The sequence below is a fragment of the Aulonocara sp. 'chitande type north' Nkhata Bay genome, linkage group LG5 (genome assembly GCF_057382095.1).
Source record: "Aulonocara sp. 'chitande type north' Nkhata Bay isolate Kocher_YH1m ecotype deep benthic linkage group LG5, A_spYH_male_GT1.1, whole genome shotgun sequence".
Lineage (NCBI taxonomy): Eukaryota > Metazoa > Chordata > Actinopteri > Cichliformes > Cichlidae > Aulonocara > Aulonocara sp. 'chitande type north' Nkhata Bay.
In genome coordinates this window covers 35,242,537-35,269,804 of record NC_141348.1, presented here as the reverse complement: position 1 = coordinate 35,269,804, position 27,268 = coordinate 35,242,537, and the positions used below count along the sequence as shown (strand labels likewise).

The 27,268-nt window shown below is 41.0% G+C and overlaps 2 protein-coding genes and 1 pseudogene across 4 annotated transcripts in view; 1 reads left to right on the top strand and 2 right to left on the bottom strand.

The window, feature by feature from the left end:
• The window catches only part of igsf21a (immunoglobin superfamily, member 21a), a 193,188-nt gene that overhangs the window by 115,028 nt on the left and 50,892 nt on the right, over positions 1-27,268 (bottom strand). For all 3 annotated transcript variants that reach the window (XM_086293195.1, XM_086293196.1, XM_086293197.1), the window contains one exon: positions 12,416-12,528. In XM_086293195.1, coding sequence (XP_086149321.1) covers positions 12,416-12,528 — 113 coding nt within the window. The remainder of the gene's footprint in view (positions 1-12,415; positions 12,529-27,268) is intronic.
• The window catches only part of LOC147331138 (uncharacterized), a 43,695-nt gene that overhangs the window by 4,495 nt on the left and 11,932 nt on the right, over positions 1-27,268 (top strand). The window lies entirely within an intron of this gene.
• On the bottom strand, positions 568-3,535 carry LOC147331139 (uncharacterized; annotated as a pseudogene).

Genomic DNA, 27,268 nt, shown 5'->3' with positions numbered 1-27,268 from the left:
TATATATGTGCATACAATATGCCAATGCTGTAGTGTGCTGTAGCAAAAAAAACCAACTGACTTGAGATGGTCTGAGTAAAATCTGTGGTGGCAGATGGCTTAATTAAAATTTGACAAGCATTCAGTGGTCGTTAGCTGATGACTGAAATTTACGAATGCCTTTGGTTATTGTCCTTTCGTGATCTGCTAGGGCTCCAACACAAATACAAAACCCCAAAACATAGAAAACCCAGGAATAATAACTGCCTAAACTAAAGGCAGATAGGAAATAACACAAACTAAATCACATAACAAAATGAGACAAATACAAACATGAACTCAGAGCGCTGGGTCAGAGACCCAGCCTGTGACAGAGCCCCCCCCTCAAGGGCGGATTCCAGACGCCCAAAACCTCGAAAAACAAAACCAAAAACAACCCACCAAGGGCGGGCGGTGGGGGTCCAGGACGGAGGGCCAGAAACAAGGCCAAAAAAACCAAAATGTCCATCAAAATCACAGGAGCGCAGGGAACAGTTCATGACTCCTCAGGGGGCCGACCCGGAGGGTGACGGTCCAGAAAATCATAGTTCATGTGATCAGGGGGCTGGCCCGGAGGCCGACGGCACAGAAGTCCATGGTCGAACAGTTCCGGGGGCCGTCCGTGCGGACGGCAATGGTGGCGACATGGAAACCGTTCAGGGGGCCGACCGTGCGGACGGCAACGGCGTAGAAACAGTTCAGGTGGCCGACCGTGTGGACGGCAACGGCGTAGAAACAGTTCAGGTGGCCGACCTCGACGGCGGTGACGTCCAGCAGGTGGCCGAAGATTCCCAGGTGCAGAGCGAGGGTTGGGCGGCGGCATAACAGCCGTAGGACCAGGCGACGCTGAAGCAGAGGCAGAGGCTGGCCCAGGCGTAGCAGAAGCACAGGCAGAGGCTGGCCCAGGCGTAACAGAAGCACAGGCAGAGGCTGGACCAGGCGTAACAGAAGCACAGGCAGAGGCTGGCCCAGGCGTAACAGAAGCACAGGCAGAGGCTGGACCAGGCGTAACAGAAGCACAGGCGGATGCAGCCGGACCAGGCGATGACGAAGACTCGGATGCAGCCGGACCAGGCGATGACGAAGACTCGGATGCAGCCGGACCAGGCGACGACGAGGTGGTTGCAGGTGGCGGCTGGACAGGCTCCTCGGGCCCTCCAGCTGATGCGGCGTGAGGCTGAACGGGCCCCTCGGACCCTCCAGCGGAGACAGGAAGCTGAACGGGCTCCTCGGACCCTCCAGCGGAGACAGGAGGCTGAACGGGCCCCTCGGACCCTCCAGCGGAGACAGGAGGCTGAACGGGCCCCTCGGACCCTCCAGCTGACGAGGCGTGAGGCTGGACGGGCCCCTCGGACCCTCCAGCGGAGACAGGAGGCTGAACGGGCCCCTCGGACCCTCCAGCGGAGACAGGAGGCTGAACGGGCCCCTCGGACCCTCCAGCTGACGAGGCGTGAGGCTGGACGGGCTCCTCGGACCCTCCAGCGGAGACAGGAGGCTGAACGGGCCCCTCGGACCCTCCAGCTGACGAGGCGTGAGGCTGGACAGGCCCCTCGGACCCTCCAGCGGAGACAGGAGGCTGAACGGGCCCCTCGGACCCTCCAGCGGAGACAGGAGGCTGAACGGGCCCCTCGGACCCTCCAGCTGACGAGGCGTGAGGCTGGACAGGCCCCTCGGACCCTCCAGCGGAGACAGGAGGCTGAACGGGCTCCTCGGACCCTCCAGCGGAGACAGGTGGCTGAACGGGCCCCTCGGACCCTCCAGCTGACGAGGCACGAGGCTGGACGGGCTCCTCGGGCCCTCCAGCGGACGTGGCATGAGGCTGGACGGGCTCCTCGGGCCCTCCAGCAGAAGCAGTGGCAGGACCAGTAGGTGCCGAGACTACTGGCTGAACAAAAGGCTGAGCAGGTGATGGAGCAAATAACTGAGCTGAACAATGGGCTAAGGGCTGAGCTAACGGAAGCACAGGAAAGTGAACTATGGACTGGGCTGCTAACAGAGCTAATGACTGAGCTATAGACTGAAAAGCATGCAGTAGTGATGGTGGTGATGGTTGTGGACTGAATTCTCCTGAGCCCTCAGTAGAAACAGGGACGGTGCAGGAGCATGCCGGACACTAGCCACTCCCACCCGAGGAGTAGGTACGGGTGCGGAGACGGGCTGTATCCTGGCTGACCTCACCCTGGGGACCGGAACAGGCACCGGCAACGGCTGGGCAACTGCCCTTCCCACCCGAGGAGCTGGTACGGGTGCAGAAAGGGACAGAGCCTCAGCCGGCCTGGAAACCAGAGCAGGGACCAACTGGGCCTCAGCCTCCCCCACCCGAGGAACTGGTACGGGTGCAGAGGTACGCTGGGCCCGAGCTGCCCCGGGAGGAGAAACACGAGCAGGAAAAGGAGCAGGCTCAGAAAAAACAGTCTTAGAAACGGCAGGCTCAGGGTCGACAAAAACAGATCTATCAAAAATGAACCCGCCGTCCACTTCATGTTTTGCAGTCTTAGTATTAGCAGTCCTTGTTTTAATAGATTTTGAAATCCTTGGGTTGACAGTTGTAGAGTGAGCTGACTTGGGGATGACTGAACCGGACCTGACAAAACCCGAACAGACGGAACCGGAACTGAGTGTGTTTGACCTGGTAGAGTGGTTCACAGTTTTCCCTTTAACAGCATTTACAGCCTTTGGCGAGTGCTTATTGTCTGTGATTTCTCCCTGTTCAGAGGGAGCAAAATGAAAAAACTTCTCCCAGTCTATGTCATCGTCCATCAGGGACACATCGACAGGATCAGGAGTGTGTCTATTGTTCTTAATGTCCAGAGAAGCGGAAGAAGGATAATCAGTGTTACTCACCACCGGGAGTTGCTTAACATGGTCCATCTTATTGCGGCGTGTGCGCCGCTTCCTGCGAACAGAGGAAGCTGGCGGAGCGAGCGACTGAGCCCCTGGTGCACAGAACGGTGACACCGAGGCTGGAGCGTGAGCGCCTGAAGCCACACGGAGGACTCCCACCTGAAGCGAGCGAGGCTTAGATGCAGGCAGCGCAACAGGCGGGGACTTTCGGCAGCTCTTGGGACCTCCGAGAGCTAGCCGAGTCCCGTGGAAAATGCGCTCGTAGTCGGGGGTACGCCACGGCTTCCAGCGGAGCTCCTCCTCCAGCTGGGCGAAGGCTGCCTCCCGACGCTCGTAAAGCTCGCGGTCTGCTGAGTCCATAGTGGTCAGGTCGTACTGTCACGGTCTGACTGGGGCAGACCGTATGTGTTGCAGAGGAGGACTCAAACGCAGACCAAAACGTGGTGTGGATTAACAAAACAAGCCGTTTATTGAGGTTAGCAACGAGGGTACAAAATAATAGGGCATCGGTGAAAACTAAACAATAACCTAAACTGGGTGAACTAATAACAAAACATGAAAAACCTTAACCATAGTGAACTGACATGGGTACCTGGAGATGAGACATGGATGAGCAGACGACCTGACAATGGCATGCAGAAAACAAAGGGCTTAAATACATACATGAGGTGATCAGGGGAAGTGGAGACACATGGGGGAAACAGCTGACAGACATAAACCTAATGACAGGACCAGGAGAGGAAAGCTAAATACAATAAACAAAGAACACATGACATTGTCAGAATAAAACAGGAAATACTAAAACTAAAACATGACAACACAACTTAACAGACCTAATATGTGATGAATAAATACAAAACCCCAAAACATAGAAAACCCAGGAATAATAACTGCCTAAACTAAAGGCAGATAGGAAATAACACAAACTAAATCACATAACAAAATGAGACAAATACAAACATGAACTCAGAGCGCTGGGTCAGAGACCCAGCCTGTGACAGATTGTGCTGAAAAACGGTAACGTTCACACAGGAAATCATCAGGAAATGATAAAATGTCCAAACGCGCTCTAATCACTCTCTCCCGGCGGAGAGCTCTGCGGAGAATTTGGGCTTCAACATCTACTGGCTCTTCAAGGAAGGAGCACGCCATGTCTGACACTTCCTACAGTCAGGTTTCCGACAAAGAGGCGGAGAAAGTTAGGGTTAGTTGAAGTAAACCTGCTAGGGGCAGGTTAGCTTCACGGAGTGTGTCGTCATAGTAACTCACTCAGAATTAATCTAAACTCGCTTTGTGAAACCGAAAACCCAGAGTTTTCGTTAACTCAGGGTATACTTACTCAGAGTTTGCACTAAACCGGCTTCCTGAAATAGGGCCCTGGTAACGAACTAATCATGTGATTCAGGTGTGTTGACCCAAGATGAGATCTAAAACCTGCAGGACACCGGCCCTCGAGGCCTGGAATTGCCCACGCCTGGGTTACACTATGGCTCATGACACACAGTGTTCAAAAAATGGTTATTAAGCTAATCAACAGTTTACAGAAAACCAGTGTTACAAGCTAATTATACTTAAAATCGCGTTTCATATTTTTGTTGTAACGTTGCACATTTATGGACAATTTGATGATTGCTTGCTAACAATTTGAAAACATTTCTGCCTTTATGCTTAGAAATTTCCTCTGCACAATAAAACTATAAAAGCCAAAGTACTGCAAGTATAAAGTTTCAGCTTTTTTTTTAAACAAAAAAGTTGATAAAGTCTACAGGAATATTTGAATGGCAACCACAAGTTTCATAAAAAGCTCAACTTTGCTGGAGTTTGTGAAATCTAAATAAATCCATTTATTTCTGACCTCCAGACTTAAAAAACACAAGTTACATTTGGCAAAATAATCACCTCAACATTTGGAGATTAGATTCTAGTTTCTTGTGTAATTTGTTGTCAAAAAAGAATAGAATAATGTATAAATTTTTAACATGAATAAAATGAAATCTCTTTGCGTACACTAATGATCTTGAATCGAAATATTCCACTAGATGGACACAGCTAATGATAGAAATTAGAGTAGCAGTTCAGCAAGCTGACAGGTCAGTGGTAAATTAGGGAAGCATTTTAGGGAAGATACTTGTGATGGTGAGAGAGAAGATCCCAGAAGAACTATGCCAAGGAGAGGGGAGGCTTGTGTAATGGGTAGAATGAGGGGTGAGTGGACAGGATAGAGACAGGTGATCCTGCTATTAAAATTACAAGGGGAATTCAACAGGCAGGCACAACTTGTTACACAACCACTAGTATGGTACCCATTGGGAGATGTCCCATATGTACTATATGTATTCATTAAAATGACATAAATTAAAGTAACTGCAGCATTAGATGAACTCGCAGAATTGTGTCAGCGCTCCAAAGAGGGCCCACCCATCATTACTATTACGTATGCTGTTAAAGCAGAAAAGACAGCTTGATGGTATTACATATCCTCAGTTTTTAATCTGTGGCCTGCCAGCATTCACTACTCACAAAAAACATTCATGTGGCCTGTAGTGCATTATCGTACACACTTGAGAGGCTCTCATTTATTTGCTCTTGAAGCATTAGCTGCAGGGCTATAGCACATCCATTACTGAAGACTGGTTTTGCTCTCTTGCATTCAACACCCTGTTTGTGTCTGTCATCTTGAGTAAACTAAAATGAGAGTATTATAAGGGATTCTATCCATAAACGATCATTATTAAAGATACGAGTGGGAGGCATAAAAGGAAGCGGGGGTGAAAATGTTTTATTTAGCCTTTTTTTGATGATTGAAGTTGTTTTTGTGCCTGAAATCTATTTTCAACATCTAATTTTTTCATGTCTACCCATCTGCATGTTTTTAATGGTGCATCGGAAAATCTACGCAACATGCATAATCAGGTAGACTCTGCAGACTCTAGGGAAATTACCTCAATGTGGGGAATATGGAGTTTTTAGAACTATTAGGCACCACTAACAATAGTGATAATATATTCACTGAAAAACTGGTATGATTAAGGGGAAGTATAACACCAACCAGCCTAATTAAACCACTTAATAAACTCCTGTCCTGAGACATAGTCTAAGACCAGAAGTCAGCCTAATAGATATAATAATTGAAAAAACAATAACATATGAATAAATGTGAATAAACAGTATCACTGATGCAGAAGCAGATAAATGCACATTTAAACAGAGAAGGTAATTTATATTAGGGAGGGTGGCAATGTGTTTGTTATTTTAAGAAGCTCTTCCATTAAAAGATCCCTGTTCATGAAATCAAGACAGGGCCCGGGATACTTGCAGAAGACTTTCTTAAGTTTAAGAGTTTTGCTTTCTTGTTGAATTAAGATATTAAAAATGTTGCATGTTTTGTCCTTTAGCCATAAAGAATTTTTCTCAAACTTAAATGATTTGATGTCATGTGAATAAACTTTATTATTAGGGGATAAGACAAATACAAAATATTTTATATAAAAGAAACACACAGCAATTCATATAAAATACATTTATTTTACCTTGCTGTATATACGGTTGAGAATTTGAGTTAGCATGCCTTGAAAGGTCCTCGAAAATAATGAGGTTCGTCTTTAACACAGGTATGCTAATAAGGCATGCTAATTCTGACCGTAGCGTGGAGGCGTTATGCTGAAAAAAAATCCTCAAACAGAATATGATGTGACCTAATATCATAAATAAAAATAAGCTACCTTCAGCTGTTCCCTCTTCACAAAGGGTCATTACAGCAGATAGCTCCACATATTTCGTTTACTTTTACAACACACGCTCTTCTTGACACGAACCCCAAGGGATTTGTGTTTCCTCCCATGATCAAAACGGTGAGCTTTCACTTGTTAGTGAAAAGTGTAAACCACCTCACTGTGGAGCCACTTAGCATCACAAATGAACATCAGTGAAATATTCAGCTTATTCAGGACTCCCTGTGATTGGCTGAGCTTTGATTACGAGTATTCCCAAGGTGAGTATCAACCCCAGTTTCATTTGAACAGGAGGTAAAATGGGAAGTCAACAGTATTTAGTCAAATAAAAGGCAGAGATTAAAGAAACTTTGGCAGCCAAGTGGGTAATTGATTTATAATTTATCAACGGTTGTGCTGAGCAGTGGCCTCCGGAGAGCTGAGGTTGATTTCTGTTACAACCTTTTTGGTTTCCCCATGAGAACACTTAATATGGGCAGCTCTTTTCTCTCAGTGGTTATTTAAAGTACAGCTATCAATAGACACTGCAGAAATCTGAAAGAATGTAAGCAATGCTCCCCAAATTCTGCTTGATTAAATTAAATTGTCACAGCAATGAAGGTGATCTATGATAGCAAGGTGAATGTGTAAAGTGCCATAAATCTCTTTGTCCTACCTTGAAAGGTCAGCATTTGCTCAGATGAGCCCAGAGATACTGTCTTATTCCACAATAATAAAAGTGAGAAAGCAGAAGCTGCTCAAAAGACACACTTCCTGCCTAAGCAATAAACTGCTGCTTGCTCATTAATGAATAGTGTTGCAGCTTAGGTTTGGGAAGGGGGGGGGGGGGGTGAAACCAAGGTGAATATCACTACAATATCACTACAATGCTGTACTGTACATTACAGACTCTTCAAATACACTCAGAATGACCCAACAGAGACTGCATACCTCAGTAACAGAGTGGGGTTTTTGGATACTTTAAATTGTACAAATTCAAGCTCACATTTTTAATAACCAGTTTATTTGACAGATAAACAATAGTAAATGTGGACCCAGAGTACTGACTGTATCATTTAGGGGGATTTTTAACCTTTCCATTACCAGAGATGGGCAGTAACGCGTTACTTGTAACGCGTTACTGTAATCTGATTACTTTTTTCAAGTAACGAGTAAAGTAAGGGATTACTATTGCAAAATCGGTAATTAGATTACCGTTACTTTCCCGTAGGAACGCTGCGTTACTGCGTTACTAAAACCGTGATTTTTTTTGCGAGAATGTCTCATGACAGTGACGTAAGCAAGTGCGACGTTGGTGACAGCAGCTGTGTGCAGATCAACAATGGATAATATATCGAGTGCGGGAGAGAGTATGAGCGTGCAGCGTTTAAAGTGTGGAAGTACTGACCTTACTTTGAGTTTGATTCCATAAAAAGTGACAAAAACATTAGCGTCCATCGTGCGTGGGAAGAAAACTTCTTTTTACAGCGAAAAAAACCCCTAAACTTCCGAGCAAGCACCGAGTAGCTACGACGTGATGGGAAACTCACAGAGACACTCGCGCGGATTCTTCAACTGACCGCAGCACACCTGCACCAGGGTAACCCTCCGCCTACCCTGCTCCTGCTTTACAGGTGAAAATAGAGCAAAAGGACCGCTGAGTCTTTGACTTTATTTATTTTCTGCTGTGTTTTACTTGCATCTGTTTGAAAGAGTGAGTGAAAACACAAAAAATATTTTATTTTATGTGCTGGAATGTGTAGAAAATAGGTTTAAATGTTAAACTAATTTATTCAAGTCAGAAAATGTTGCATATAATTAAATGTTTTGCTTGATGCATAAAGTTAAAAGATTAAAACTGATAAAACAAGTTAAAAAAAGAGACTTTTCCATTTGATTACATTTTGTATGATGGATTATGTAGAAAAAGTAGAATTGGGCTGAAAGATCTATCACTTTATCACCTCTTCAGGTTGTAAATCGTGTTTTTAAAAAGTAACTAAGTAACTAAGTAACTAAGTAATTAATTACTTTTGAAAATAAGTAATCAGTAAAGTAACGGGATTACTTTTTTGGGGGAGTAATCAGTAATTAGTTACTGATTACTTTTTTCAAGTAACTTGACCAACACTGTCCATTACACACTGTGTGGAAAATGTATCTCCTATGCCACATAATTAATATTATAGTTGCTCGCTTAAATATTTCATTTGAAGGACATTTTATCAGTTCTGTCCAGATTTGTACAGATAGAGGGATAGACATAATTTAAGGGGGGAAAAAATCCATAAAAATTATGCATTATAGGTTCAACTATCCTGACATCCATCTGTCCATTTATTTTTTGGGGCTATCCTGTGGGAGCAGCAGCCTAAGCAGAGGAACCCACATTTCCCTCTCCCCAGCCGCCAGCTGAATGTGTCCTGGGTCTCTCCAGTGTGTCCTGGGTCTGCACCGGGGCCTCCTTCTGGTGGGACATACAAGGCACACCTCACCCAAAGGGAGGTTACGTCTCATTCCTGCAACTTCCCACTCAGATGTGAACTGCACTAGTGTGAGCTGGAGGTCACTGCCTAATTAAGCCAACAGAACCACATTATCTACCAAAGAAGAAATTAGATTCTGAGGCCACCAAAGTAAAATGTTTCTTTCCATAAAAATTCTGAACAAAATTTGTGACAAAGGGCAGTCCTGGCAACAGTCCAACACCCACCTGGAACGTGTCTGACTTACTGCCAGCAACGTGGACAAAGCTCCTGCAACACTCGTACAGGGACCATATGGCTCGTAGCAACTGGCCAGACACCCAATACTGCCGAAGCACCCCCATAGGGGGATGCAGTTGAATGCCTTCTCCAAGTCCACAAAACACATATAGACTGTTTGGGCAAACTCCCACGCATCCTCAATTATCCTCGAGAAGATAAAGAGCTCAGTGTTCCATGACTAAGACAAAAACTGAGGTTCAACTAACGGAAGAACTCAATTCCGGCACCCTGGTACACCCAGCAAGGGTGAGGAGTGTGATACCCTGTAGTTGGAGCACACCCTGTGCCCCCCCTATTAAAAAAGGGAACCACCACCCCAGGCACTGTCCCAGATGTCCACACAATGTTGCAGAGGTGTGTCAACCAAGACAGCCCTACAACATTCAGAGCCTTTAGGAACTCAGGGTGAGCCTTGTCCACCCTAGGGCCTGGCCACCAAGGAGCTGTTTAACTACCTCAGTGACCTTGCCCTCAGTGATGGACGAGTCATCCTCCTTGTCCGTGGACTCTCCTTCCAATCCCTTTGTCAGTGGGATTAATAGGTTCTCGAAGTGTTCCTTCCAAACTTCAACTATATACTCAGTTTAAGTCAGTAGCACTCCACCTCCAATGACCACCGCTTTCCCCTCCTGAGTGTTTGCCAGAATTGCTTTGAGGCAATCCGAACGGCTTTTTTCATGGCCTACCCAAAATTCTCCCACACCCGAGTTGTTACTTCAGCTACCACCTAAACTCGTTCCATCAGCTGGCTCCGAAATACCACAGGCAAACCAAGCCTGATAGGACTCCTTCTTCAGCTTGACACTGTCCACCATCTGGTTCAGAGATTACCAGCACAACAGGCACCAGCCACGTTGTGGCCACAGTTCCTTGTAGCTTCCTCTGCAATGGAGGTGCAGAACACGGCCCACTTGGACTCAGTGTCTCTAGGCTCCCTTGGAATAATTCCAAAGTTTTGAAGGTGTGGGTAGTTCAAGATCTTGCCTCTGCCTGACGTTCCCAGTGTACTCTCACTATACGTTTAGGTGGAGGATGCTGGAGAGACCACATCCAACTCACCACCAGGTGAGTTGAAAGCTCCGCTCCTCTCTTCACCTAAGTGGCCAGAATATACGGCGGCAGATACAATGATACCATTGCAAAATCGATCATCGACCTCCAAACGAGAGTGACCTGGTGCTACTTGGACATCCTTTTGTTGGAACATGGTGTTCATTATGGACAATCTGTGGTTTACACAGAAGTCCAATAACAAAACGTCACTCAGGTTCAGATCAGGCAGGATGTTCCTCCCAATCACACCCCTGGAGGTCTCATTGTCATTGCCCATGTGACCACTGAAGTCTTACAGTAGGACGAGGGAGTCACCAGACGGAGCACCGTCAAGCACCCCACTCACTGATCCAAATAAAACTCGGTACTCTGAACTATCATTTGGTGCATATGTGCAAACAGTCAGGACCTGTTCCCCAACCTGATGGTGTAGAAAAGCAACCCTTTTGTTCACCACAAGCCCAGGGGATACAAGAGTGTCCACCCCTTCCCGTTGCCTTTTACCAAGGGCAATTCCAGACTGGATCAGAGTCCAACAGGTCTCTCTGGACTGGTTCCAGAAACCAAACTGAGTCAAACTAAATAGCCTGTATCGCTCAACCTGAATTACTACCTCAGGCTCCTTCCTGAGCAGAGAGGTGACGTGTCAGAATTGCAAACCTCTATACCAGGGGATGGGACCGCCAGGGGCTACACCCCTGACTACTGCCTGACACACATTGCACCAGGCCCCTATGGTGCTTCTTGCAGCTGGTGGGCCTACAGGAGGGTGAGTCCATGGCACATCTCAAGGCTGCACCCAGTTGGGCAAACTATATTGACATTTAGTTAAATATTGCTTAAGCTTAGGAAATGCTTTATACATATATTTTCCTATAGTCAGTACAACAACTCTAGTGTTGACATCTTTAATTTTCAGACGTTGAGCTTACAAGAATCCATCATTTTCTATTAGTACATACAACGCTGTCTCTTGGAAATGCTGTTTATTTGCAGCTTATGGTGAGCGGCCTAACCTTTAACTCATTCACTGCCAGCCATTGGCAGTGAATGAGTTAAACCCATTGACTCATTCACTGCAATTGACGGCTATAGACGTCAATGGCAGTGAATGAGTTAACTGTAAATTCAGTAGAATCCTCCTTAAAGCAAGACCTATTTTAAATAAAGTGAAGGGAGTCGTGCTCATACAATAATAACGGCATCCCCCTGCATTTGTTTTGAAAACAGATCAGTCATTAAAGTGCATCAAAGACACCATAAATGACACAATGCAGAGCAATAATGCATTTTAATGAAGACCCTCAAGCTAGAATGATAAGATTTCAGGGTCTGCAATTTGCCTGTACTGCATTATACAAAATCCGATCACCAGAAAAGTCATTAATGTAAAAAGTCGGACACTTTCACAAAGCAAATCTGTATAGCTCTCAAGAATTACTGGAGAGTTTTTGGCTTAAAGAAAAATGGTCGGGCAAGAATGTGATGGCGGCAGCTGCTACTGCTTTCCATTTTAAGTGCTTATCAGTGACTCACTTGAAGTGAGACAAATTTCGTCTCTTTCAACTGTAACATTTTGCAGATTTGCTTTACTTCAATACAGAACTTTAAAACATATAAACCATTATAGTGGACATACAAGGGCTTTTTGTTTTTTCTCCTTCAACAGCTACCTAATTATAAGCAGCACTTAGGCAGTGTATCACACCAACTGGGATTTTAATAACTGTTGAGTCACCAGCTGTGAACTATTAAGAAATGATGGTGATGACCACCAGATTGAGAAATCAAATTCTGAGCAACATCCAGTGATGCCTCTCATATAGCTGGCTCAAATCATAGCTTGTTTTCTAACAACTGCGGTTTGACAGCACATGGTTGTTCTAACACAGCCATAAACCTGTGATGTGACTACTGGCATTGACCTCCTTGAAATGACAAATGGCTAGAAATAACACAAACAAATGCTCCAGAAAGCAACTCATGCTTAATGGCTTTGAAACTGTAGAAAGGTTTACTCACCCTATACCAAACAATCTCACGCAGCCTTCCATCAGTTTTGAAGTTACACTTGAGAGTAACAGTCTCACCAACAACAACAGGAGGCAGGGGCTCTATGGAAACTGTCAGATATCCTGAAAAAAGAGAATGGAAACAAAAACTTTTAGTACAGTAACATACGATAACTACACCTTTTCTGAAACAGTATATAATTTAGTGGTTCTTTTCTTCTTCTTTTTTCTTTAGAAAAGAACTCAGTAGTGTAGAATTAATAGATTCACTCTGGGGGAAAAAGTCATGTTTTATCCTATACAGAGAAAAGAACATGTTACCATGCATCCCTTCATTGATAGTTACATAAGTCACGGGTTTACAGATTAAATCAAACAAATGAGCTACAGTGCAACTTCTTTTAACTGACTTACTGCAGGTTTGCCAAGAAGTTGTCTATTTGATTGTTGCATTATTATTTTCATTGGATTTATCCAGCACATTTGGTTGTGCAATGTGTTTTAAGCTTTTCACCAGTTATTTTTTTAAGTTGTTTGCCCTTGAATACACTGTTAGATTAAATAGTTTAAACATTTGTCATTTTTATATGTACCATTTGTCCATTGTTTTTAACCCTGTGAAAGGAATTCTTTCTTTCTTCCCATACCCAGATTCTCGAGGTTCTGGGTGCAAGGTTGAACTGTTTTATCACAGGAACGTCCTTCTGAAGATCTGTTTGATGTTTGGTAGAGCTTCCTACCCTTTGTATGGTTTCACTGTGTTATCTTTGGTAAACCATACATTGGGTGTGGGGGAAGACTACCCTCTTTATGACCAAGGATGTTGTTCCTGCTTTTAGGTTTTATGACCCTTTGATCAACACACACACACACACACACACACACACACACACACACACACACACACACACACACACACACACACAGTCCTTGTCTATGTAACCAAAAGGGGTTGCAGGGGGAGGTGTTTTGTAAACTATTGTTTGAAGTTTGTCAATAAAAGGCGGCGAGAGGAGGCCACCATTGTGGTCATTTCGACGTGCTGGACACAGATGAGAGGCCTCCCTTGCGCAAGAAATCGATCGAATATTGTTGCCTTGCTTTTCTTTCATGGGAATAAGTCTTAGAGACAGCGGGGTCTGAGTTTAGACCCAACATACACATCCTCCTTCAACCTCTAATAGAAGCAAAGCCATTTCAGCAGCATCATGACAATGAATAGTTGGTAAAGAACATGATGGAAAATGTCAGGCACAACATGGGCAATGCTGCTATTGCTTCTGATGGGGCGGGCTGATAATCCATATACAATAAAGTTTTCTTCTTACACTTCAGAATCACAAAATATACTATCTAATTTGTTCCATGCAGTATGCAACCTCAAGCTGCCTAAATTTATTGTAATTGAAGATTAAATGAAAGCTGCTGTGATAAAAAGTCAACAACACACAACAAAAAAAAAGCTACGTACACACAGAAAAACAACAAACGCAAAACGAGAAAAATCTAAGAAAAAGTAACTGCCAAATACAAGGTCAAACTCTTCAGAGATGAATGCTTTATTGTGCCTGATCATCAGCCCTTTGCGCACAAAAAAAAATCACACAGAGCTGCAGTTTCACAATTCAACACTCACACACACACACGGGGTGATAACAGAACAGCACATCAGCATATGTGAGATTATATCGCCCAAATAAAAATGGAGTGATACAAAGGCAATTACCTGGTGATAATGAGAAGACCTGAGAAAAAATAAATACATCCAAAAACTGTCGGGGGGTGGGAGACTAACGACTGAAGGAAAGGATATTTGTACTGAAAGAGTTAACTGAATCAAAAAGAATTTATTATAGCTATATACAATCCTAAAAGATATAGTATTTAGTTTATGCATTAGCAATAATCTCTTTACATCTGGCTAAGGCAAAATGAAGCAGTTAGTAGGCTCATTTCCAATGACAGACAAGCTACCCTCTGCTCAACATATCACCAGCGTCAGCACATCCAGTATTTAATGAGGGAATTATATCTCAGAAAACAGATGGATATAAAAGTGAAAATATAAAACTGAATAAAATGGCACTTAATGGCCAATATTTCTATATAATATTGACACACTGACATAACTAACAGCATATTAAGGACATTAGTGTTTTACAGAATTCCCCAGGTGATCAGTGTAAGAAATGGACAACTGCAGAGACGTGTAGCATGAACAGTCCACCGTAGGTACCTAATTATAGGATGAAAAAGCACTTTTTGTGCTTCCGTGCTGGGAAAATAGTGATCAGAGGCAGAATGTTTTTTCAATATCCATCTCACTCACTTGTGAGTATATCTCAGAAATCCATTTCATTTTTAAGGACTGCACATAAATATGCTCACGGTCTTGTGCAAAGAATGTAATTTTGTCATATCACCTCCACCGGTCACGACAGATGGCCACCCCCTCCCTTAACCTGGTTCTGCCACAATGGAAATTTAGATATTTAGAACTGATTTATAAAATGATGATTGTTTCTCCGAGGATGTTAAAGGTGGTAAGTAAATGACATTCACAAATATAAGTGAAATTCACAACCACCAGACATTGCATTAGACCATAAAGCATATCAAACTAAAACCAAAACAAATAGACATGTCAGCCATGCCTCCACTTGCTTTTGGTATATCATCTGCCAGAAAGCTTAGGGACACTACAGCCAAAGAAAAGAAAAAAGAAATCTCCTGCCAAAACCATCACAACCATTAGCCCACACTAGCATTATAAAATATCATACACTGAATGGCCATAACACAATACAATAAGCCAACTGATTTTAGGCCCACCATTGTGATGAGAGTCTTTACTGCTGTTCTGCTGCTCTCCTCTGGTTTATACACAATGAAGAAAACAAGGGAGAGCAGTTCACACTGAGCTGAAATTAAACAAGTGTACATAAATTAAAATAAATAAATTTCCTTTTTAATATTTAGATTTTTTGGGTGCGCTGACTCTAGTACGAACTCTACCATCTCCCTGCTATTTTCTGCAACCTTTTGTAAATACCAGAAGAGCAAGATACTGAACAGAGAAGCTCTGACTACAACACACACAGAGGAGTATTTCATTTTCTATAGTACACTGCCTGGCTTTTTTGTTTTATTCTATGATGAACCAAATGTTTTCAATTTGCCAAAACTCTAAACTGCAGAGTTTTTTAGGCCAGTTCAAAAACTCAACTACTATGAAATCCGGCCGTTGTAATAGATGCAATACACAGTTTACCGTTCCCTTCCCTGAATAAGACATCATACATGGTAGCATATGTTGCTCTAAAACTTTTCAGAACAGTCTAGTCTGGAGGACCCGGTGTCCATTTTTTAAAAACAGCATTTAAATTTTTTGATTTTTCTGACCACAGAACAGCTTATCACTTTGTCTCAGTCCATTTTAAATGGGCTATGTCCCAGAGAAGACAGCAGCATTTCTGGATGTTCTTTTTCTCTGCATAATAGCTTTAACCTGCATTTGTGAATGGCACAGTGAACTGCATTCACAGGCAGTAATTTCTGGAAGTATTCCTGAACTCTTGCAGTGATTTCCATCACAGAATCATGACTGATTTTAATGTGATGTTGGGCCCAGAGATCACTGATTTTTGGCCTTGACCCTTGAGGATGGAGATTGCTCCAGATTCTTGCATACTTTTGATATTATGTACTGTACTTGATTAGATATTTCTTCACAATTTTTACAATTTCACAATGAGCAACATTATTCTGAAATGGTTTGCAGCTGGCAGATGCTGTTTTCGCAGACTGATTAACCTTGTCCATCTTTAAGAAACCCTGCCTCCCTGAATGCCTTTTTGTTCTCCAATCAAGTTACTGACCTGTTGCCAGTTAAACCAATTAGCTTCAAAATATTTCTTTTTAGTACCAATTACCTTCCCAGTCTTTTGTTATGTTCCAACATTTGTGAGTTCTACTGTCAAAATCAACATGAGCTAATATTTTATTCTTAAAATAGTACGCTTTCTCAATTTGATATAGTTTCTCATACTGTGAATAAAAGTACGGGTTTATGAGACTTCGAGTCTTTATTTTATGTCTTGATTTAGATTGTAAACAACCTTCAAACTGTGTATCCATTAAAGAAACTGTCATGGAAGTCAAATTACATCATATATAAGCCAACATGACACAACCAACATGATAGGATGAACACGGGGACATTATAGGTGAGCCATGTGTTTCAGTAATTCTGTGCAAAACTTTACTAGAAATCCTTGGTTCTTGGTGGCATACTCGTGTTCTCCTCCAATATAGAGTCATGTGAAAAGAAAGAACAACCTTACTGCTTTCAAAGGAGTTAAGAGGGAAAGTAGCAGCCAGGTGCCAATTGAAAGCCCGTGGTAAGTCTTTAACCCTTTAAGACCTACCATAGAACCAAGTTCGCCAGAGCTTATATTATATTTTTACATGCTGTGGAGCCATTTTTGGGAGCATTTCAAGTTGCTATACATCAATACAACCATTATAGCCCAAACTTTAATAATATGTCTGCATTAGGTGCATAGTAATTACATAAATTGCAAAAAAGTGCAATAAACTACAAAAAAATTGAAAATCGTTTTTGTTTTTTTAACATATATTTCTAGTTAGAGAAATTTAAGAGGCTTATCCCTCAAAACTGTAAATACAAAAAAGTTACACAAACTAGTTTCCCACCACAGGAAATTTATTTTGAGTGTCTTCATAGTTTTATTTTTGAAATACACCAATTTTTATATACTGCAGGAAAAACGAAAATAAATATTATAGTGCAAATTTGCAAAATAACAGCATATGCATCAAAATAAACTATTTCCAGCAGTGCAATATGAGTCTTAAGCATCCCAGAAACGACACAGAAAGTCATAAAGTCAAACATAACTTTTTAAAACACATAACAAGTAAAACACAAGCTCATAAGGCCCCGATCGTAAAAAACTACATTTCCGCAAAATGACGTCACTTCCGGTTTCGGGCAGGTCATGCGGTCATGTGATAGTTCGCGCTGATGGACGTAGGAAGTGTTACAAACAGCTGATGGATCGGCGAAGCGTGTTTCTGGAATATCATGTTTTTGTTGCTGCAAGTGATTTTTATGCAGTTTTTGCAAAGCTATATGTGGAAGGAAACTGTGACCTAGGACAAGCTGATGGCATAAGATGTAAGTACAACTCCTCCAGTTTCATATGCAAAAAAAATTATTGCGCTAGCTTACTTGGTTGCAGAGCTACCGGGATTTAAAAATAGTTACGCAAAACAGAGCGTGCCCGCTCCGATCGGCTGTAAAGGGTTAAGAGAGCTGTGGACTGTAGTTGCTATCTTGCTCACCATGATTCACCTCAGCTTGTTTGCCACAGTTTAGATGACAACGTGATAATCTTTCGAGTATTCCTTTGATAAAACTACACTGCATCTCACTACTTCTCCAAAAAGCATAATTGCTCTAAAACACTATCTCGAACACTGGAAAACATGAATTCCTATAAATATGTAATAGGTAATAGGTAAAAGTACATAAAACTGACATACGTATAGTACATTAAAGAAATGTAAGATGTATCGTCACTGGTAGACTCAGCTGTCTCGCATGTCAGTGCACCTAGATATGCTTATTAAGGAATCTTAATTTAATCAGCAGGCTGAAGAGACCTTCTCTCCAGAGTCAAATTGAATGGATAAACCTTTTCTGGGACTGCATGTCATTAACACAGAGCTGATGCTCTTACGGAAAATCCTCACCACTTACTATGAACCCACAAGAGGAGCAGGCTAGCCTTGTAAATGTCTCTGTGCGAGTTTTTCAGTGAGGTGGCGTAAATGCATATTCAAAAAATAAAAAATAACAATCATAATTCTGTGGAATGTAGTGTTAGTCATTTGACAGGAGACAAGTGTGTGTCTTGCCTTCAGTAATGGACATATTTAGTTGCAAGTGATAAATGGTGGTTCTTTTTTGTGGTTGCAGGGATTAATTGTGAACAATTCACTGACTATGTGGCACAGAAAAAGAAAGTAGCATAGCCACGGACATAAAAATGCTGCAAAGCATATGGAGAGGGATGAAAAAATTTTAAAAGAGCACATTACATGGGTTATGCACTCGTACCGGAGAAGTTCACATTTCATATAATCCCTATGAGAAACTGGAGCAGTTTCAGTCTGAACACACCAAGACACGAAGGCACAATTCCCATGCAATTAAATGACTTCATCAGTTAAACACATTTTATTTACCCATTCTCACTTGAAAGTGTTCCAGCAAAGCTACATCCCTTGTTGTGATTGATGTTGTAGTTAAAATGCAGACTATGAGGAAAATTCACAGTGCTAATTCACTTTGAGAATACAAACCCACAATGGCAAGTTTTTTTTTGTTTTAGTTTTTTTCTTAACCACCCATGAGATAAATTCACAAAACATTTCAATTTTGTGATTGTTTAGACAGCTGTCTTCAAAACCATATCTGCTCTGAGTGGGCATACAAGTCTCCAATCAGCCGTTGTCCATACAAAGAAACACTTAATATAAAATCTGCAGCACATTTTCTCTGCAGTTTTTCGTGCTTTTATGATTCCACTATATTTCAGTTTCCACTGCTATTGCTTTTATTGAAGCAAAACATATGCCTCACTCTAACCCAACTTACCAATTATGAGTCTGTTCTCACAATCAGACTCATGCTACTGTGGGAATGAGAACATGGGTCTATTTTCATTCCCACAGTGTCAAACACTGCTGTTCAGTCAAAGCCAATAGCATCTCAGAGATACCCACAAGATGTTCTTTTTAACGCTGTGGGTACCGCTATCATATAATGTGGTATTTAAAACAAACCATGATTTTTCTTTTCTAAATCTAAGTAGGCAGTTAAAGTACATGTCTAGCTATTTTATTCCTTCAGTGTGGCGATAAAAGATGTATTTTTGAAAAAATTGGGGGGAAAAAATCTAGGAGATCATTAGTTCTATGCTGATTTTCTTCATTTAAAAAACCTTCATACCAACATTTCTCTCACCAATTAGGTATGTGATCACCTGTGTATACGTTCACATTTTATAAATGATAAATTGGAATGTGGCCTTGAATGTGTTGGTAAAAGCATTAACATTAAAAAGTGTGGTTTGATGACTGGATAGTGATTGTCAATTTACAGCCTGCTTCACCTATATAAGACATAGTATGGCCTCCATCCCTTTCCTGGTTAAATCTTTCAGTGCTACCTGGGGGTGGAGTTTTACTATTAAGGAGAAGGCATGCTATCTGGATATTTGGATATCCATCTAAAAGAGGCCGGGCATTCAATTATAATTCATTTGGAGCTGAATATTAATGCTGATGATATTTTATTTTTGTATTTTTTTAAAGTCAGCATTCAAAATATCGGATGACATTTTGAATGTGCACGGATTAATTCCCATACCCATAAATCCCAGTATTTAATCCACTACATGGTTGTAGTTACTACTATACAGTCGATACCATTTATTCAGTTCATTTATTTAAATTATATTTTGAATATTTTAATACACGAGACCTCACATAAGTCAAACGTGTTTAATAATGCAATGATATGCTGTATTAAACAGTTATTGATCCAGAGTTATTTCGCTGCTTTGAAAATTTTTAACCTTACGTGGATGTCACATCACTTGATCCGTCTATCAGGTGAATACTGGTGTGTATATACATATATATATTAGAAGTTGTGCCATGCATTATGAACATCCTCACTTTAGCTGTATTTACATTCAAAGGTAGGGAGACTCTTTTTCACGTGGGATTTTTTTTTTGTGCGTTTCTGCTTTTTTGTGCTGCACAATATTGAACCTTTCAGCGATATTTGGCACTGCCTCTAAAGGAAGTCTCAGATATATTGCTAACGGTGCTCACAGCCACCTATCCATAACCTTTATCTGCATGAATCTGACACACCGCTAGGCCTGAAATCCAATACTCCCAAACCACAGCAGTGACTCTCACATGGTGGCTAGAACCAACAGAGCTTGTGTTGCAAATAGTTCCAATTAGTGAGAGGAGAGACTGAAGAAATGTGAACGGACATTTAAAACACACTTGATCAAAGAAAAATGTTCAGCACCCTTTGAGAAACTAACTGCTTTAAGGGGAGATAATTTATTATGACTGATCGTGAGGTTAAGCCCATTGTTCTACAAAAAGAACATCCAGAAAATCCTTGAAATTACCGGTTGAAACTAAAAAGTGTTTGCCAATGAAGAAAAATACTAGCAGATCCCTGTAAGAGCACATAGGCAAGTGTGGAGTGGCCAAAGAGTGCATGGCATTTAATTGGCTCATATTAGCTGGTTGTGGAGGCAAACAAGGCCTCCGGCTTGTCTTAATCCATCAGAGGCGCTGTTGGCACAAAATCTAATGAGGGCTGCAAACTATGCTTTCTCCCATTAATAACAGCAATTTGCCAAGATGCAATGAGAAAACAAAACACAGCCAATGATGGACCGGCCCAAAATGTGCCTGTTATTGTGCTCTGTGATTTATGGCTATGGCCTACCTTTGCTTAGATGTCAGTGCGACTTAATGTATGAGAAAAAAGGATGACTAAGTTTCTCAGAGCGCCTCCTCAACTGTGCCTCCAAGCAATGTAAACAAACAGAACTGATCTGGAGTGTCGAAAGCATGTTTGAGGTGATCACTTCCAGAAAATGAATATGTGGGATATAATATGGCAATTTTAGTGGGATTTTAGCAAGGATTGGGGATTGATTTAACAGACTGTATTGGAACAACAAAATATTTTACACCATCACACACATATTCAAGTGTAATTAAACACATAAAATATGCCATGTAAGAGAGTCAGCTATAAATGTCTACAAATGTGGACTCATCTGGTAATCGGTCGATTCATCTGCTAACTGCATTTCTAAAATTATGCGCTGGATTTGAAGGCAGTGGTTCAAAGCTTGTGGGCAGTGATGTGTTTTTAATAGGACGGAAGGCTCCTTAGAAAATGTCATGACTGATATGTGTTTTACAATGTACTGCTAGCAACAAATACATTTGTAATATCTGCGTTTAATCACTGTTCTTGTAGGTTTGTCCAAAAAGGAGTATACTTTCATCAAAGATTAAAAATGCAGATAAATATCAGAAAAAAATAACCTTTTCCCCACATCATTTTTATAACACAGACAAGCTAATATACTAATATAATAATAAAAAAATACAAATTATACAATAATATTTTTTTATTTTAAGAAAATGGTTTCTTACAGTCATTTTTGAACCTTTCAAACAACACAAAAAAGGTTATGGCTCTGGTTATATATATATTTTCTCTTTTTGTCTCTCATTTTGTTTCCCTGGTTGTCCCTCTATGTCTAAGTCACTTCCTTCTCCTTCCTTTCCTGCGCATACCATCAGCATGCTTAGTTGTAGATCATCAACCCATCTGCAGCAGCAAATCTATACCAGCTCTCCGGTCACTCTCTGCTAGATTGTTCTGCATAAAACAGGTTACTTTTAGGTCTCCTTGCCTCATTGTGCTGCGTAGTTAACTCCCCATGTTTTTGTTTTGTAATATTATTCTCCTGTGCTTAGATCCACCACCTCATCACCTGTCAAACCAACTCTGTTTCACTCCTCTTCTTGCCTACGGCTCCATTCACTAGCCTGACCCGCTCTCCACCTGTCAACCACACCAAACCCCTTGGTCACCTGTCTGCCAGTGTACAAGCTTTCAACGCTCCCATCTTACAACCCCTTATTAGCTACCTGTGTCAGCTTGTTCAAACACCAACAGCATTCTTGTGTCTGCTTGCTCCACTTTCTTAACTGCGCTCTCCTTACTCCAGTAACCTTAAACGGATGTAACGTCTGTGTTTCCTTACAAGTGACTCGTATCATGAGAAATACTAAACATCTAAATTAAAAATATGAATTTGTATGCAAATAATGTGTATCCGTACCTTAATCTTAGAGTAGTGTTTTTTTTTATGTACATCTCTGGCAATCAAAACATTTCAAGCAGAACGCACCGAGCAGCCAAGCGATTTGTCTGACAGCTTGTGGTGCCTTATTATTCTCTGTTGTTAAGCTGTATCTACCTTGGGTGCTGCATCCCCCAGATTTCACAAATGTCATGGTGTCAAAACCAAACATGATGGCCCCAACTACCAAAACAAGGTTGTGAGAAATTGGCTTTTCCTTTTAACTATACTTATTTTTCAACATTCACAGATACCCATGCAGTAGATTCAAGACAGAAAAATAAGCTATTTTACCCTACATTACTGAATCTTATCCTATTGAGTGCAACAGATTAACAATAAACAATAGAGTTTGTCCAATTCATTAGAAAATACTCAAAAATACTTATTGTTTTTCTTTTTTTTACTCCATCTTTAAATTTAACATATTTACGAGGCTGGTAGTCAGCATGGATGAATGAATGCTGCAGTGAAGAATGTTCAACACACCTCAGGTGGTGATTTGTAACTGTACATGCAAGCTGAGCTCAGGAAGCGTTGCGTAGCGGGAGAAGCTCGATGACTGGATGTTGATTTATTCTTGCCAAGAACACAATCTGTGACCATGCGGAAGGTCTTCTTTTGCTAACAGAAATCTGGGAGTTGATTTTTTCAGTCAGTGATTTACTGTTTAATGATATGCCTAAGCTTCAAGAGTGTCAGCACTTGGTAGATGTAATCCCACCTCCCCATGCTCTTCTACACCCATCCACACACACACACACACACACACACACACACACACAAAGCCCATATTGCTCACAATGAGCCATGTCAGTGGGTCCTCATTCTGAATGGCCTCAGGCCTGTGGAATTATTATGTCATTGGTAAGCAGAGTTGAAGCTAGAGAGGAAATATAGCCAGTCTTCCCAGAAGAGTTAGTTAAATGCTATGTACCACTCTTAGCCACTCAACTAAAAACTTTAAATCTTAGATCCCTCTATACCTAGTTTTTTCTCATCTATATTTGTATTGGTGTACATTAGCCAGTGAGTACATATATTTCTCATTATTTGCTGTGAAGTTATTACAGTAAAGCACTTTGAGTTACATTCATTTTAAACTTTTAGAAAATAAATGCCAACACATAAACATGTTTTCCTCTCTCAAACCATTAAGGAAAAAAACACTCTTGAGGTTTAAATTGTATAGCTTTCACAGAAGGCATGCATGATAGAGACAGAGGATGACCACTGCTGAAGCATGCAAGTAGACCCCAGGGAGTAGTAGTAGTACCAGATTTTCAATGGCCATGCCATCAGGAAAAATGGCTCATACAGCCATGTCTGGTGTAGATTATCCAGCTGGGAACTTGTATGTGCAGAGAAAAATGTGCCATTAGCTTGTGTGTTTTCACTGGAGATTTCCAATGCCTCAGGAGTTTACATGATTTGATAATTTGTATGTCTGAAGAGCACTGCCTGAAAAACTGGAAAATGGGTAACTAAAAAACAAGCAAACAAAAAAACCCTGCACAGTCCTTTCAACAGTGGAAAGCACTTGACAAGAGGGGTCTGCAGTCTGCATAGTGCTTATGTTACATGTTTTACCAAAGATGTCAAAACATAAAATGTGATAGTTTACAGATAAGATTATTTGAGTGAAACTGATGAGAAAGGAAAACTTGAGAATGAAAAAATGCGATGATAGACAGCAAAGTGGAAGTACCTTTAGCTGTTTGGCTCAAGAAAGGCAAAATCCAAATACCCAGTTTATTTCATTTAAAATCTACTGAGGTATGAAAGTGTCAGGTGTCACTAGAGGATGGTGTGGATGGATGATGGTAAATGTATACAAAGTATTAGATAAGGATGTAAAAACCAAAAATAACCGAACAAGTAAGAATGATGGAAGTGGAAGCTTCTGAGAAAGAGAGAAAAAAAGGACTGAGAGAGCAGCCTTTATATCCTTAATCACTCCACATCTCCGAGCTGCTGCTGCCTAAAAAAAGGAAGAAGCAGGGTGCACAGAGGCCGGGCCATTACAACATACATAAAACAAAGAAAAAAAAAACCCATAAGATTTTACTACTATATTACTATATATAGTTTTTAAGGACAGAAATATGTCTTTCTGTTTATATGTGCTTTTAAATTATTACACAAAATGCACTCATGTAGAAAAATGCACTTAAAGAAAAATCTTCCTCCTCCTAACTAAAGTGATTCATTATATTGGAATATCTGGCAAATTTTATGAAGATAAAGCCATTCTTAGACAGACCAGTAGGATAAAATGCCTTTTTTAGTTTTTGAAAGGATATTACACTGCATCATCCCACATATATAGATTCATCTGCCTTCTAGCATCATTATTGCAGCTGTGTAAATTAGTTGTTATTGTTGTGGCTGCCAATCGAAATAATTTTGTTTTGGGAGAAGTGAATCAATTTCTTTTCTTGGTTGAGTTGGTGGGGGTTGGCAGGGGTGCAGTGTCTCAGCTTTCTGAAGCCAGATGCAATCAAAAAGACACACATCTATAAAGACTGAAATGTGTGTTAGGAAACAATAAGATGCTTTTGTAACATGTTTCTCCCCTAAACTTATGTGCCTCCTCACTGCATTAGAAATCCAAATAATACACTCATGTAGGAGGACCAGGAGTTTCTGTTCAGAGCTGCAACTCGACCATCTCCTAAATATTTATGTGAAAGAAAAACTGAATGATGCACATAATGTCAAGCAAAAACCTCTACTTTAGGGTGAGGTAAAGAGCTGAAAGTGCATTGTTTCACAATGAGGTTGGATTTTTATGTAATGCTGTAATTTTCAGTTCTTCCATGGTACTGACTCAACGGTCAGTTAGGGAACATATAAGCAGCCATGTAGAAAATGGTCTTATTGACACTTGACCATAAAGAAGTATAACAAAATGTAATATTTTATTGGCGGTATCTGCAGTAAGTGAATCAGCTGCAGACGTGCACTGAAGCAGATAGTGGCCTAAGTGTCTACTCAGCTTAGAAGTGTTTATTTTGCCTGAAAATTAAGTGGACATCCACATTACAGACCAAATGTGTTCCCAAATACCACCTCACCCCCAAACAAAGCAATTTATCAAATAGCATTTATGATTCTATTCACTATTTTTTACTCCAATATTCATAAAAGCCTCTGGTACAAAAAGTGTGGGTGTATGTAAGTAAACTCATCACTGACAGGGCAGGAATCACAGTTCAATTTTAGTGACAAACAAACAGGCAAACAAACACATGATAATGGATGGCTATGTAAAAGATGAATAAACGAGAGAGTTTGAATACTTGTTTCGTTTTTATGATCTCTTACAAAAAAGGCAAATTAACAAGATATGGAACTGTGAGAAAGACGTGGCTTTTTGCACCTCTGCAAAATAATATTCATAAAATGTTACCTGGTTTTGTTTTGTTAGTTTGGATTTTCCCCATTTGTTTATAATAAATACAACAAACAAGCACACAGCTAAGAAAAAAAAATAGCACAGAGCCTAGAAAATAGATATTCCAGTGTGTCTTTAATATGGTAAATGGGTTCGAAATTAATGAAAGGCCTCAAAGAAGTCATGATGTTGTTACCAAGGAAGCAAGTTGTCCTGGTAACCCAGAAACAGACTCGCTAGGGTATCAGTAACTGTTTGTGCATTCAATCTGTAGACCTCTGCATCACCTAGGGTTGTGAGCAATGGCAGGAAATGAGGGAGGAGAATGTGGAAAAATGACCATTCTGAATGTCAAATGGCCAGATTTGAGAATTGTATCCCACATGCAGGGAACATAAACTGCAGACTCAATTAATCATAGTGGAATTGCTACTGTTACAAGGAGGCAGTTTTTTTCAGTGACTATTCACAGCACCTCTGCAATGGTTTGCTCTTGTTCTATCCACTTTGAAGCCTCACTCAACCACTCTAGAAATGCAATCTTCCACGGGCAGTGATGTTTTTTTATTATTATTATTATTATTCTTTCTTTACTCAAACCATTTTAATGTTGAGGCCAGAAAGAGGAGATTTTCTTGATGTCCCAAAAGGTAAAAATAGGAGGAAGAAAAACTATTGCCATAGTGACCTCAATTAAGACATCTACTATTGAGTTTGCCTGACAAACATAACCTGCAGGGTTGTACTGGTGCCTCAGCCCAGCTTTCTGGTATTGTATTATACATTTCTATTAACTCTAGTGGCCCTCAAAACGAGTCTTTCTAATTTGTATCATCATCTTTTTTTTCTTTTTTTGCTCATGGCAGTGTGTATTGTATGTTGTACTTCATAAAAATCAAACAATTGTGTGCGAGGCAGAAAATAGATATTCTGTCATCTATCTAGCTTCATTTAGTGGAGTGGAGGAGTCATGGTGAGTATGATGAAATGAAAAACTACAGTGCATAATCTTCAATCTATTCTCATACAATTATCATACAGAGCAATAAATGGACGTGAGAATGGATCCTATTCTCCGAAAAATAAAGTTGTAATGTACAAGGTGTAACTGTTACAAAACATTATAGTGTGGCAAACTTTAAAGGAAGTACACTAGAGAGGCTACATAAATCCTTCTCTCTATCACAAGAGGTTCCAAAGGTTTTGTAAGTTTAACAGTAAAGAGCTGTGTTCATGGACAGAGAATGATCAAAGTGATAATTGAAAGAAATCTGCTGGGTCATGTAGCTCCTATTCTTTTTTTTCTCAGAAATATCAGCTCAAGTTCAATATACTAAATGCTTTTTTTCATCCAGCATAGTTCAATTACTAGCAGAGAATTACTTAGATATATAATATCAAGTGAAGCTCTGTGACTAGACTGCTGTGATGTCCCCAGGGATTTCACTACTGCTGCCGT